Source organism: Mus caroli, unplaced genomic scaffold (assembly GCF_978045245.1).
Source record: "Mus caroli unplaced genomic scaffold, Mus_caroli_1 scaffold_7, whole genome shotgun sequence".
In the NCBI taxonomy this organism is placed as follows: domain Eukaryota; kingdom Metazoa; phylum Chordata; class Mammalia; order Rodentia; family Muridae; genus Mus; species Mus caroli.
The window spans coordinates 92767485-92783438 of NW_028227262.1; the positions used below are offsets into that span (position 1 = coordinate 92767485).

The 15954-nt window shown below is 37.7% G+C and overlaps 1 protein-coding gene across 5 annotated transcripts in view; it reads left to right on the forward strand.

Moving 5' to 3' along the window:
• Window positions 1-15954, forward strand: part of Pde1c (phosphodiesterase 1C) — a 575927-nt gene that overhangs the window by 532245 nt on the left and 27728 nt on the right. Inside the window, exon 19 of one of the 5 annotated variants that reach the window (XM_085840595.1) lies at window positions 8225-11471. The exons of the other annotated variants lie outside the window; for them this stretch is intronic. Within the exon in view, the coding sequence (XP_085696721.1) occupies window positions 8225-8238 (14 nt within the window). The 3' untranslated portion in view covers window positions 8239-11471. Of the gene's footprint in view, window positions 1-8224; window positions 11472-15954 lie in introns of those variants that run through there. 5 annotated transcript variants of the gene reach the window in all.

Consider the following 15954-nt stretch of genomic DNA (forward strand, 5'->3'; position numbering starts at 1 on the left):
ACAGAGGTTCATCAGACATATTAGTCCATAGAGCTTTTTGTTTGTTTGTTTGTTTGTTTGCTATGTCCTTGTTTGCTATGTCCTTACATAGCAACACAATATGACTTCATAGGATAAATTTTGGAGTGTTCCTTCTGTTTCCAGTTTTTTTTTGTTTTTTTTTTTGTTTTTTTTTTTATAATTTAAGAAGTATAATTGTAGTTCTCTGCAGGTCTGGTAGAACTCTGTTGTGAATTCATTGACATGTGGCTTTTTAGCTGGAAGGCTTTTATTACTTTCCAGTGTCACCTTTGCTACAGAACTGCTTAGGTTGTTGATGTCTTCTTGGTTCAACTTTGGTAGCTTAGAGAAATCAGAAAATTTATAAATTCCTTTTAAATTTCCTAACTTATTGAAGTACAGGCTTTTAAAATGTCCCCTTATAATATTCTTTCTTTGATGTCCATTGTAGTGTTTCCCTGTTCAGTTTTGATTTTGTTAAAAGAGTTTGCTCATCTTCTCAAAGAACCATTTCTTACATTCCATGATTCTTTATATTATATGCCTTGTTTCTATTTCATTAACTTCCTCTTTGACTTTTATTATTTCTTGCCAGTTATTGATGTTGGACATATTTTTATTCTTATGATAAATCATTAACTCCTTTATTTGTGTTCTCTCTGATTTTTTAATGTAGGCACCTAGGGTCATTAGTTTTGCTTTTAGGGACAATTTTAATCTGTCCCTGAGATTTTGTGTTTTTATTTTTATTTAACTATAAGAATATTTTAATTTCTTCTTTGACCTACTCATTACTCAGCAATGTATTGTTTATTCTCCACGAGTTTATACATTTACTAGAGTTTTGTTTACTATTGATTTTAAGTTTTATTGCATAATAGTTGGATAGAATATATGGAATCATTTCAGCTTTTCTGTAACTGTTAAAATTTGTTTTGTGTCCCAGAATGTTCTAATTTAGAGAAGCATCCCTGTGCTGCTGAATAGAATGTATATTCTTTCATTGTAGTGAGAATTCTGGTTTCTTTAAAAACAGAGAAATATTATAAGAATGTACTTTCATTTTAAATACAGGTGTGGGATACACGGATGCTTCCTCATATTTCTTACAGCAGCTGACCATCATTTGCCTCATACTCTAGCAGGGGTGGGATTTTGCCAGTGGTAGAATGTTTCTCTGATTATTTGCATTTAGAATTTTTGGAATTCTTCAGAGGGTATATAAATGCTAGAGACCATAGAGGTAGAGTCATTGGTGGGTTGGTGGGTGGGTTCATGGGTGGGTTCATGGTAGTTGGTAGTTGGTGGTTGGATGCTGTTGTTTGCAGTTTAAGTAATGTGTGCAAAGAAGAAAAAATTAGATATTCTGACAGTGAAGATCAAACTTCCCCCAAGGCATTTGATGCCACTAATCAGGAGGAAGTCATTTAATGATAACAGTGCCTCCATTCTATCCTTTTTTTCTTTCCTATCTAATGTTAAAGAGTTAATAGGGTGGGAGACAAAAGAACTCCCAAAGTAGCAAAAAACAAAAAAACAAAACAAAACAAAAAAAAAACCAAACAGGCTATATTTAGTGTTTGAATAGAATATTCTTTATATATCTTTTATGTCTATTTGGTGTAAACGGTCATATAGTTCTTAGGTTTCTCTGATTATTTTTGTCCAGAAAACCTGTTTATTGGAAAAATGGAGTATTGAAGTCAACTGATATTATTGAGTTTGTATTGCCTTTTCTTCCATTAGTATGTTTTATTTATTTATTTATTAAGTGTGCCAGAGTTGGTTGCATATTGTCTAATATTATAATTTTTCTTTTTTTAAATTTGTCCTTTTACTGTAGTGAAGTGCCCTTGTTTGTCTTTTCTGGTTAATGTTAGTGTGAAGTCTATTCTGTCAATTATTAGGAAGGCAATGCTTGCTTGCTTCCTGATCCTGTTTACTTGAGATACTTTATTTTATCCTTTCACATTGGTTCTGCCTAACTTTAAAGCTAAAATAGATTTTTATAAACAACAGAAAGATGGCTTTTATTTCTTAATTCATTCAGTTACTCTTGATTAGCGAGTTGAAGCTGTTAATATTAGAACTTTATTGAGGGTGAATTTTACTGTTATTGTAGGGTTTGTTTTACTGTTTGAATTCTCTGTCATGCTTTACACTTCCTTAATTATAGTTTTTATTGTTTGGCTTTATTGTCGAATCTCTTAGCTATGCTCATGACTCTCTTCAGTTCATAACTTCTGGTATTCTATGTAGCATTTTCTTTAGGTGTTGGATATTAGTTCTTTTAGGCTGTGAAAGGTTTTATTTCTTCAACTGTGGTGATAGTTTTTCTGGGTATAGTAGTCTCCATTGTCAGTCAAAGTCTTATAGAGCATGCAGTGCACTGCTCCAGACTCTTCTGGCTTTCAGACTTTTCCACTGAGAAATCAATGATTATGATATGTTTTCCTTAGATGTAACCTGTGTTTTTTCTTATGCAGCATCTAACAATTTTTCTTTGTTCTTTGCATTTAGTGCTTTAACTGTGATATTAAATTAAACCCTGGAAAGTTTCTATTTTAGCATTGTCTAGCTGGGGTTCTGTGTGCTTCTTGTATCTATATTGGTATGCATTTCTTTAGTTTGGGAAATTTTTATTCTGTGAACTTGTTAAATATCCACTCTATGGGATGGTCTTAGGATTCTTCTCCCTTATATATGGCTAAAATTTGAAGATTTGGTCTTTGCGTCCCACATTTTCTTCATATTTCTGCATATATGTGTGTGTGTGTGTGTGTGTGTGTGTGTGTGTGTGTGTGTGTGTGTGTGTGTATTTCACTTATTTGGTATAGATCTTTTGCTCTATCTCTGACCTCTGATATTTTACCTTCTGCTTAATTCATTCTACTTGTAAGACTTAAGATTTCTTATTCTGGTATTGAGTTTTCAATTCTGTCTTCATTTCAGTTTGTGTTTTCTTCAATATTTCTATCTCTTTACAGAAGTTTGTTTTCAAATCTTTAACTATCTTCATCATTTCATTCAGTTGTATATTTATATTTTCTTGGACATTACTCAGGTACTTACTGCTATCTTCTTGCAGTTCAATAAGATATTTAAGCATGTCTTTTTATAATTAATTTAATTCTTTGATAATATTTATGATGTCCCTTTTAAAATCTGTGTCCTGGGGCTCATCTATCTATTTCTCATTAAGGAATAGTACTATGGTACTACTGTGGTTGATGGGAGCCATGCTGTCTTGGTCATTAATGTTGTTTTTATGATTTGACCTGGGTATGTGGACTTCTTTCTTTGGTTGTGTGTCTGGTGTGAGACTCTGTCCTGTTTTATATTGGGCCAGTACAGGAGTTATGTGGTAAAGCTGGGAGATGAGCTGTTTAATTGTACCAGGCAAATGGCACCAGGACTGAAGTTTGGCATATGAGTGTAGAGATGGCATCAGGCAGTGGGAAAGATGAGAGAGGAAAAGAGTGTCTTAACAGTCAAAGATGGCTTGGAAACAAAACAGGTTTGAAGGTCACAGATTTGGAGCCAGGCCTGTGGGTATGAATGGAAACAAATGGATTGAAGGAAAGGTAATGAAAGAAGCTACTTATCAGGTAAAGATGACCTGTAAACTAAGTGGGTTCCTAAGCCATGGGTCTGGATCTAAGCTTCTATAGTGGGACAATGATGTTTTTGATGAAAAAAAAAGTGGTTTTTATTTTTTAACTAATATTGGTATACAGTACATATAAAAAGAACATATAAAAAAGAAAATGGTAATAACATAATATATATTTATTTATTTCTCCCTTAGGAAAAAAAAGTATATTTTGTCAGGTTCTGTGCAAACAATTAGAAAAACAACAGTAACTGCATTTTCTCAGAGAAACTCTATTGATTTTTATTAAATCCTTAAAACAAAAAACAGCTTCTTTTGAAATAATATATATTCTGACCCAAGGCTGTCTACATCTTGAATGCCATGTCTTAGCTATATATGCAGGATCTCAGGAACTGTGTCAAATGTCCATGCTCAATATTTATCTTAGAGCTCTCCTAGGAAAGACTCCCTGACTTCCAGATGACAATGCATGTATTTCTAAACACTAGATTGCTACAATACATGATAATTGTACTCTGCACTTTGGCACAAACCATCATGAAGGCATCAGAATTCATTCTTTTTCTTCATTCATATTGAAACAGCCAGTGATTCCCTGAACTAATATACTGAAGGAAAGCATGAAGTGCTGTCAGGATGTTTCAGGTCAGGATTCTGTGTCCCACAAACTTTTCGGAAGACCTTTCTTAACCTTCATGGTCCTGGTTCCTTCTGAGATTTGCAAATCCAAAGACTGTAAAAAGAACACTGTCTTGTGTGGAAATTGTGCATGACCCATACCAGTGTTAAGTACAGGTCCCTGCAAGACTTACTGACCTAGCAGCAGTGACTGGGGTCCTGCGGTGGGAAATGTAGCATTTACCTAAAATGAAAGTGAAAGCAGAAAGACACATTGCCTCCTAACAGACAGAACATGGACAGGTTACTATTCCAGATTTGCAAAGGAAGCACATGCCATACAAAGGAAGAGGCAAACAGCAAAGGAACAGGAAAGCTTAGTGACAGCACCATTAATGGTGGTATGATGGCGCCATGGATGAGAGAGGCAGGATGGGGGCACTCTGCAGAATATAGATAGCCTTGCTATCTATGGCATATAGATGGCATAGTTCAGCCTTTTAGAAGTTATAGTCCCTCATCTATCTATCCTTGTTTATCTTTTTTTTTTTTTTACCATCTACTAATTCAGCTATCCATTTGTCTGACTAGCTCTGCTAGCCCATATGTACATAGCATTTTGTTTAAACAGTGTTGTGACATTGATAGTATATGTAGTTGAATTAATTTGGAATAATTCTACAATCTTGACCTCTATTGAGGGTACAAGAGAAAATATACACATTGAAAATAACCCTTTAAAACACATGCCATAGCCTGAGACTAGAACAGTGAAATCTCCACCTGGATAGACTCTAATAAATATATCTAAAATAATGATTTTCTTAGTATGTCTTAGTATTCTTATTAATAAAATATAAAACAAAAATGCTTATTTGTATCCCAGAATATATTTGACAATTAAAATTGGGTATTAGGGTTTTTTTTAGCTGTTTATTCTTTCCATTTTTTTTATATTTAACATTTTGTAGATCTTTGAGTCACTTGCTATACAGCTTTGAACTTTTCATTGATTCCATATGGAAACAGTCACAGTATTTCTCCATTTGAAAATATGGAGCTGTCCTCAGCCAACTCAGCTTACCTCTTTGAGTCTGTGACGTTGAATCGGGCTATTAGAAAACAAATAAATAAACCCAAGAAAAATGTAAAAGAAATATGTTGCAATGAGTTATGTTTACAGTGTTTTATTTAAGGCTAGGGTCATATTCTTAGACTATCTGCCTGCCTGAGGCTCAGCTGATAACCTGAGAATAAACAATATGAATGATAAACACATTTGAAAAACTATACCAGATTCACTTGAACCTTGACTGTTTCTTTAAAAGCATGACTTTTAACCCAAATGGCTATAGGACCCAAACTCAGCATCTCTTGCGAACAGGATGCAGAGGAAGAGTGAACTAGGCAAAGCTACCCTATTTTAAATCCATCTCCCACTTCTGTAAGAAGCTGCTGAGATATCATTATCTATTACCATGAAGCAAGTACACTTATTTGAATTCTTGTGGCACATGTTTGTGCTTTGGGATTCAAAGCTAACCAAGCTTCCCCTTGTGAGAAGTAAGGAGTCTTAGATCAAGGAGCAGATAGGGAACACTTGCCTAATCATTTTCTTTAATCATCCCAAGATGGCCTAGTTCCATTTTAGTTCATGAATTATCCCTTTGAAAGGAAGAACATTCAACATTCTTGTTGGCCTCCAAAAAGTTGACCGTGGATTTATTACAAATAAAATGTAAAGCAAACTATTTTAACTAGAATTCAGTACAGCAACCTCTCTTATAATAGTTTGTCTTCAGATTCTTCATTTTCATGTACTCTATGGTCTTGATGAATTTTTTTCTCAATTTCTGTTTAACTTGACAACAAAAATCCAAATCTGAAATGCATAAGCACACATAAGAAGTAGAGTGAGGAGAGGCTCAGGTGTGATTAACAAATCATGGCAAAGATGCCTTGTGGCAGGTGTCCCCTCTCCAGAGATCATCTGCACAGACCGACATCCACTTTAGACTTTCCTATATTTGGAATATAAAATTTTGCCAAAGCATACTATGTTTTTATGTCATGTAGTAAAGGACACAAAGGTGGACAGAAATAGATGATTTTCCTCATCTCAGAGTCAAGTTTGTCAGAGAGCATCATCCTTTGAGTAGCTACAAAAGTGGACATCTTGGGGTAAAGCATCTTAAATAAAAATTACCCTAAGCAAGCTATGTGTTTGAGGCTGGAATGATGGCCAGGGATCTGTAACCTCTTGGTGTTTTTCTGTTGATCTTATATATAATAGTAACAAACTCACATATTGTTTAAATATACATACTTTCTTTATCCCTACCCCCCATGCCTTCCCAACTTTGACCCAATATTAGAAAAAGCTCAGTTGAGGTCTAGAGCCTGAGAAAGCACTCATTCCTCTTTTTCACACTTAAGCAATGATTAGAAAGGTGGGAAGAACTAAGACCTTGAGATCTTTCCATCTCTGGAACAACTTTTGACAGCAGACCACTGATAATCCAGACTACTTGCAATGTTGGAGGCCTGCCACACTCCTTGTTAGCCAGCCAGGCAGAGCCTACTACGTTTAATGATGGTGCTTTTGAGCAAATTGCCCTCAGCTTCCTTCTAACCAAAGTGTCTTATTTTAAACAAAACAAACCCCTTATGCCAACCATCATAACAAAATTGAGTTTTGGAGGAGTATCTGTGACTGTGATGAGTTCCATCTATAAGGAGTCATGTTTATGTATCACCTTAAACTGATAGTGGCAGGGCCTGAGCACTAAGAAGGGAGATGCAGTTTTCAATTCCCTTGTGGACCAAACTGTATAAGCAATAGAAAAATTCTAATTCTCAATGTTACCTTTTGTCTTGTCTCCCTCCCTTGCTGTCAAGTGCTGTCAATGGAGAGGGACAGGCCTAAGGGCTGTTTTTTTTTTTTTTTTCCTATTATTTCTCCCAAATGGGTGCAGTTGCTAATGGTAAACATAGCAAACATCAAGCCCAGAATAAAAGGAGCAGCAGGAGGTCGGGATCAATAGCCCCTGGAAAACTGAGACTTGGCTATAATTACAATAGATCAGAAGGGGCTGTCCTATCTTGCAACTAGTTTTCTGCCTAATTTCAGCTAAGTCTTATTTAGCAAAGTATCTTAAAGTTTGAAGGGGAAGCTTTCCTTGTCCTGAGATTACTTCTAAGACTGCTGTAGATGAAGCTATTACCCTTCCTAGAGTCTGGAACCCTACACTGTCATTCCTTTGGGGCCCTGCACAGCAGGGAACTTTTTCAACAGGGAAGGATGACTTACTGGAACACCAGTGCCTGCCAGTCCTACAGGGGCTGTTGTTTTAAGAATTTGAGGATAAGCGGGATAGAGTTCACCAGGCGAAAAAAAAAATCCCAATATTGTCTATTTCCATGAACTTACTTCTGTTTCCATCTTTGTTTTCTTCTTTGACTCTTCCCCTGGATGCGTTTGCATGATGATTTGGGCTGGGGCATTTCTTGTTTGGAATGTCTTTGAGAAGCTTCTCTGTAAATGGGACAAATATTCTGAGAAGGTTTCTCTTTGCATGGAAACAAGATTGGAGCAATCTGATTTATTCCGATCCCATCAACCATTGAAATACATTAGCCAGACTCTCAGCCACTGTCCTCTCCGTGACAAAAAAAAAAAAAAAAAAAGTGACTTATTAAACAGTGCTTGAGCTGAATGCCTGTAGACCCAGTTTACACAGCCCTTGTGTCTGTACATATGTGTCTGGGACTTAAGGATCCCTCCTGAGATTTTCCTTATGAATAAAATGAGTCTTGTTTTGGACAGCAGAGCTCTCCTATCTCCCAACTGGTTTTCTGCTATGATTAATCTGAATTGTTCCGTTGATTGCCTTGATTTTTTGCCTCAGATTTTCTTTTCCTGAGACCTTGAGGGTAGAGGGGGAGGGAAGGCAGCATTGACACTTTTCTTTTTCTTTTTCTTTCTTTCAGATCCAGAAGAGTAGAAAAGACCTCACATAGACTGAGGCTGCCAGTGTCTCCCGCCATTTTAGCTGAGCTTCTCCATTCTTCTTCTTCCACAAAGACTCATATCTGGGGAAGGTGTACAGCTTTCAAAGCCAAGTCCCACATTTGGCCTTCTCTCTTCCTCCCAGGGGCCTCTGGGGGTTGGCTTGAGGTCTTAGAATTCTGGGGGATTTCTTTCCCTGAACACACAAAACCCACGTGTGGTTCCTTATGTTCTTTTTATTTTCATTTTGGTTTCCTGCCATCCCCAGCCCAGCAGAAATCAAACATGAAAGGCCACTTTACAATCCATTACTAGTAGTCTGGCTTTCTGGACCTGGTGAAAGACTGCCATTCCGGATGCGCTGAGTGAAACCTGGAGACTGCGTTTTGTTTTTGTTAATGCTGTTATCTTAGATTGTTGCCTTTCACCCAGGCTCCTGATGGTGAATATAGCCAGACTGGCCTTCATTACAACTACCGTGAAATGCCAATCTCTGGTTCTTTTATTTTTCATCAGTCAACAACTTTCCTTTTTTTCCAGTTTATGACTTAAAATTAAGAACAATTTTTTCCCATTTGTGTAATACAAAACTGTTTTTTTAAGAGGAGCTTATTCTGTAGGTCTCTGTATTTGATGCTTAATTTATTATCTGTAAATTCATAAATATAAACTTGAATGTTTTAGGTGATGACCATACTGCCAGGCAGGCTCCCCAGTGCTTTGACTGGGTAGTACCAATCACTACAATGTCGCTGAAATGTTGACCACTGTCTGGTCATTTTCTTTTGAATATCTTTAAATTGGCCTCATTAATTTAAAAACGTTTTAGAAAGGGAAGTGATAAGGGACCCAGAATCAGAGAGATGAGATTCATTTAAATGAGATTTTAACACAATAAAGGAGTTGATAAGATATTTGGCAGGAAAAGGGAATTAAAGTAGATTGTTCTGAAGCCAAACAGAAAGTGGGATCCAGTGAAATGCAAGGAAGGTGTGATTTTTTTTCCCCATCATTTGATTTGGATGTATTTTTATTATATAGTTTTAGGTCCTTTTTGAACATAATGCATGTCTTATAGGATCAATGTTAGGGAAAAAATGAACTTGGTAATAAACTTAGATGAGCTCCACAGATTTATTTTCTATATTGAAAGCATACAGTCAGAAATTTTAAAGTATCTGTATTGCTGAAATAAGTTATTAGTGTTTCTTCAGAGGTTAAAGAAGACTGTGTATGGTCCTCTTGGCTCACAGAAACAGGCTACAGCAGGAAGTTGGGAAGAAAGTTGTTGCCTGGAGCACGCAGAACCGATGTTGACTGACTTTTCTCTGTTGGTCGTATGTTTGGCCTCATCACAACACTGACACTTCTTCATTGCTCTACCTGCTTTCCTAACTAAATTATGAGATCTCAGATTTAAATAACTTTGGGAGCATAGATGGAAGGGCCAAATGTAATGATTAGAACAAGCCATGTAATATCTAAGTATTGGAATCCAGGGCAGTTTGATGGGCTGTGATATCAAGGAGACAGTAAGAAAGAGTAAGAATGTTGGGGTCCTGGAGAGGCATGGCTGTGAGAGAAGAGTGAGGATGCTCAGGAATTGGTGAGGCTGAATAAGGATGGGGAGGAACTGCTGAAGGAGATGCTGTGGTAAGAAAGCAGCAGCCCAGTATCATGGGCTATATCTGTGCTCTGTAGGAACAGGGGTCCTACGTACGCAGTATTTTGTGTAAATCTCCTACCAAGTTTTACACATTGGCTTCTAATTCAGATGCTTACACTGCACTAGTGAAAGAAAATGTGCTTATGAGCTGCATGCCACCCAAGGATCACTGGATTGCAAACTGTGTTCTTAAAGGTAGAATGATGCTGTGTGTCAATTCAATGCAATTGAGTGTTTGCAGTCTATGCCTTTGGAACATGGGCCTTTTACCTCACATCTACTCTCTATATTTTTGTATGTGAAGCACTTGGGCAGTTGATACAGAATGCCTACTGCTTCATTTTATAATCTAGCAAATAACACTACACAATATTTAAAAAGAAATAGGAATATAGCCATTTCTCTAGAATCAGTGAAGATGTAAATGATTTAAATTTGCTGTTAGCCACTAATCAGCTGAAAAAGAATGGGAAAAGATCTTCCCATGCTTAGCTTAGACCACCCAGAAGGAACAAAAGCTCTGCTAACTCAGTCTCAGCGTTCAATTTCTCAAGTGTTAAAGCACATTGACTACACATGCAAAGCCATTTGTTTAGAAGCACATTACTCCGCTCTAAACTCATCCTAGATCTGATACCACATTAGAATAATTCTTCCAGGTCAGTATTCACAAGAAGAAACAATATTTCCAAAGCTCTAGCATTTTTACGTGGGTTTTGCTTTTCTTGAAACAGCTTCTTCCAAGTTTTGCATTGATATCCAACCAGCATCAGCCCACTACCCCAATTATCATCTTGCTCTGGTTCATGTGCATAGTGCAGCCTTGCACACCAGAGTTACTATAAGAAACTGTGGACACAGCAGTTACTCATACTCATTAATATTACAATAAATACTTTTCATGTTTCTGGGTATAACTTGATAACTGGACTCATCTCTTGAGTTGTACCTTCATATCACCCAACAAGTCAATATCCAAGTTATGTCACTATGGTCTCATCTTGGGACAGAGGGACTGATCCTTATGGAGTTCTGGTTTTTATTTCTTATTTGTAGCTGCCTTTCCTAGTCTGTGTGTCCCATTAGCTTATGGCATCAATTAAAAGATACATTTCTAAATCATTAAAGCACTTTTTCCACTGGCCATTTTGTTCTTGGAACTTTTAAGAAACTATTGAAGACATCTGACAGGATTCTGCGCACTTCTACCTTTATAGACATCATGATAAGCACCAAAGCCAAAGGCAAGCTAGTGTTGCAGATTCATCTCTTTCGTAGAATCTCAGACATCATATTTTCCAACTCCAGCCATGACATTAGAAAGCATAAAAATGAAAAGGGAAGAATAATGTTATCATACAGTGTGAGGGCAGCGGGCTATTTTATACTCCACATTCTGGCATTTGGGAACCTGAATTCTCTTCTCTCATGAGTAACTTTTCTTTAGACAGACTTTATGAATCAATGGTAGGAGAGATGGGGAGACAAATAAGGTATATCTTCCTCTGGTGTTTGTTAATGTGTGAGTAAGATTTTTATAATGAGAAACATTTTATAATGTTCTCCCAATGAGTGTGGGGGAAAAATAATAAAAAGTAGAAAATCCTTTTCATGATGAGACAGAGAAGATCCCAGGATTGGAAGTCTGAATGTAGCATAATTTTCCAAATAAAACAGATTGGGGGAGTACCTTTATTCCCAGTCAGACTCTTCATTCTAACACTGAGATGCCCAGCCACATTGCAGGAATTATGTCACGGTGCCTGGCACCCAGTCAACACTCAGGACTCACAGTAGTACTGTCAGATGGAATTATACTGTCCCCTTCCAATTCAAACAAAGTTCAAATTTCCTTTACAACATATTCCATACCTCCTCCTTCCATGTGGCTGTATTCATGAGACTTGCATTCTGGGCAAAGGCAGACATACTGGAATCACAAGAGAGGGGAAACAGCAGGCTATTTGGGGAAATTGTCAAAGCTAACAAGTGCATGAAAGTTGATTAGTATATTTTCTGTGGCCTTTAAATTTGAGAAAGAACAACAAAAACAACAACAAAAATAAATAAATAAAACCAATGAAATGAGGTTCTTCGGAGACTGAACCAGGAGGGATAATGCCACAGAACTGCAGGAAGTGCTCATGACTCTGCTTAGAATCCAAGCTGAAACTTGGACGCTCTTGAAACAAATGGGAAATACTATCAATGCAGCGTGAGAAATCACTGCAGGGTCTGCTCTGCTACCGTGGTGGGCACAATGCCCAGCTGCAGTGAAGCTGAGTGTTATTGAATATAATGTTTCAATAATGATGCTATATTGGTTCTTATTCTTGAACAAATGGAAAATTATACTTGTAATCCATCAACAGCAATCCATGATTAAAGGCCTCATTATCACTGAGAAAGAGAGCATAATGAGCTGCCAGTAATGAACAGCAACAATGTTCCTGTGCAACCAGGGGACTCATTACCCTATGTCCAAGCAGAAACACTGGTGGGCACAGAGGTGACCCTGAAGTCAGGATGTAACCAGGGCCATCTACTGATTTGACTGCAGTGTTTAGCAAATGTGAGTAAGGTTAGAAAAATGTGAAATTCTCATTGGATCTTTGTATGGGGAATGTGCTCTCCAGGAGATCTCCTGTGATGAGCAAAACCAGCCTCATTTAAGGACTTGTTTTCTCAGGAAACAATGGTGAGGGTCAGCAGGAGACCTGATCTGAGAAGTTCATGGTCAGGCTTTAAAGATTGAAGTTCTGATTATCTTCTTATATCAACCCAGCTTCCCATTTTCACTCAAAATATTGGCACACATATTAGAGATGAATTAGCATTCATCCTGACTTTTGTTCAAGTGGAACTGGGTTAACATTGGCAAGGGCGGGTTTCCCTGATACACCTGTTCCCAAACGAAGGGGCCATTGCAGCGTCAGGAACAGGAGAATGGTGGAAACTTTCAGCTCAACCAGAGCACACTTACCTAGCTTCTCTGCTGGGGATTCATCTGCCTTCTGGGTGACTGTTGACTGTACCAGTCCACAGTCAGTGTCAGTACTGAGCATCTTTTCTGGAGGGCTCAGGCTCGCCCATTGCCTCTGAGGCTCCCACATGGACACACTCTTCATGGGAGCTGAAGTCTACACTTGCAGAAGCACTCACAGGCAAGCTCACTAGAGCCCTGTGGCTGGAATGGCTTTTAACCAAGTGCTCAGGAGGCATACCTCTGCTTATATCTGCTTTTCTTATGTGCTCTATACTAGGGAGGGGGCTTTATATACTGCTACCCTTGTCTTCAAATAGGTATATGTGTGATATGTGTGATGATATAAAAAAACACACACAATAATACTTACAGCTTTATAGTGAAAATCTACAGCCATACATATCATCCAGTGATGGATTCTAGAAACAGACTGTAAAGAATTCCTTTCTTTTTCTTTTTCTTTTTTCTTCTTGTTTTGAGGCAATTTTATACAATTTTATATGCTGTAAGATTTTAAAATATTTTTGCTATTTTTATTTGTAGATCTTGGCTCGGGTTGTCTTATCTCTTGTGTTCCGCTGTACAGGGACACCCGCTTGACTTTTGAAGTATCCTCTCCCTGCTTCATGCCCTTCCCTTCGTGGTTTCCTTTGTGTCTCACATTTTCTGTCATTTCTCAAGTCTCTTCAGTGGCTTCTGTCCAGATAAGCCATGCTACCTGCAGTATCATTTGAGCACAGAGAAACACAAAATAGTGTGTGGGGGGGCACATTTTCTAGTGTAATCCAAATGAGGAAGTGTTAAGTGTCTAAAGCAAAGTGAAGAAGCTATATGGGGAGAAAGGGATATATTGGTAAAGGGAGGCAAGGACAAGAAACTCAGAATGGGAGGAAATTATTCAAAGCAAGGTGAATCACTTCCAGGTTAATACAATGTTTTGTCTTCCTTGATTGTAGGACAATTTTTTTTTCTGTTACAAGGTTTTTTCCCTCTGGATGTTATGTTCTCATCATGAGTCTGTAGACTCACTCATTCCTTATAGGGAGCTTCTCTGGCCCTGGCTACATAGGAATGGAAGGTAGAAACCCTTTCTAAGCCTTAGATGTTGCTGCTGTTCAGATCCAGACGGCTAGATTTGTGGCAAGTGTCTAAAATGCTATCAAGAACATTTAGCAGTACTCTGAAGAAAGAAGGTTGCCAGCCTGCCAGACTTTTCCCAGATTAGGCCACATACCTAGTTGTTGGGGGAGGGGGAGTTAAGAAATGTATGGTTGTGGTACTGCAGATGCCTTTCCAAAAAAGGAAGATGGGAAATGGCTTGTGTTTACTTCATGGCACAATATCATGTACTTCCCTGATGTGAAGGAGTCTCAGGCAGACATAGTGTAGGTTTCAGCTTGCATGTATCCATCACAGAGCAAGGGAATGGCCATCCATTCTAAGGAAAAGTATTCTGTCCCCTATGGTGCTGTACTGAAATGCTAATTGTTCACACACTGTAACATCACACCTCCAAATGCAAAATCGAAGCATGGGATTCATGTAAAAACAGAGAGTGCCAAACTGCTGTTAAAACATTTAAAAATATGTTTATTGTAAATCTTTATTGCACAAAAGAGCCTGATAATCCTTCATGTATAATTTCCCCTAACATCTAGTAATAAATAATTGTATGTTCCTCTAATTGTCAAATAAAGACATTAGTTAACCTCTTTATTGGGATTTGAAACAAAGAGATGGCTGTGTTTTTCTCGGAGTTGTTGTCCACTCTCTATGCCAAATCCGGGGCTGCCTGAACCTGCTCTACCGCCATTACTTACACCCTCCTGAATCCTGGGTAATGTTCAAATAGCAACTACTTCTATTGCACACTAGGGGTTACTCCCAGCAGGCCGCCATGTTTGTAAAGTCTTCATGGGGGTTAAGGTTATGTTCAATGGGTTATCAGAAGCCAAGGTTGCTGTCCTAGAGTTAGGTTGGCTTCCAAGTAATTTTTTCACTTAGTACAATGGTATCGTAATCCTGAATGCCAACTTTCAAATTCTAAATTATTTTCTTCCTCCATTCTTGGAAATGTTTTCCTGTCCTTTTAAACAGAGTAGCATTAGTTTGCCCATTATCATTGTCTATAACAACAGATGCCATTTACTGTCATAAGATCTGCAACCAGCCACTAAGAGGCAGCCCTTGTGGTGATGGACTGTATCACACAATTACTACTCAGTGTGGCTCTGCATATTAGTCACGCAGTAACTCTGCTGTATTACTACCTGCCTTGCCACTTTATAAATTATAACCTTTAGCTATGTACTTGTTCCCTGTGGGATCTGGTTGTTTAATAATAAAAGTGCTGTTATCAGATCATCAACAAGAACTTAAAGTTGCTTGTACTACCCCACCCCACAATTAATCCCTGCCAGTATTTCACTGTGTTTCCTTAAGGTCTTTGACTATGCACACTTTACTATGTGTAAACTACTGTGTATACACAGTTAAGGTGATGCAGTGTACCTAAGTTATCACTATGACTCATTTCATATAATATTAGCGTGTAAACATTATCCTGTTTTTTTAAGCCTCCTCATTCATATAATTTCAGCACAAACATAAATGCATCTCTAGTACAGTTTATTTAACCACCTCTCTGCTATTGGTCAATGAAGTTGGAAGTTTTTATTTTAGCATATGTATTCTAAATAACAGGAACGAATCTGTCTGAATATTAGGTTTTGTCACATTTTAGAATATCATTCCTGAACAAGTTGTTAGATGTTCAGCTATAGGTTTAAACATTGCAAATACTGGGGAGGGGAGGTGTCCAATTTCTGAGCACAATCAAATGTTAAAAGAGCTATATTTCAGCAGCATAAATAAATGCTAATGTGTGAAGAGCTCATTGTATTTTGCGAAGAGAAGACAAGTCTTGTCAGAACAAACATAGAACTGATGGTGTAGTGTGGGAAAGTACACTGCAGGTACGAGCTCTGGGCATGCATACATTGCTGGAGAATAACCCTTTGGGAGACTCAGTTTGAGATCTCCTAAGCTGCCAGTGATTC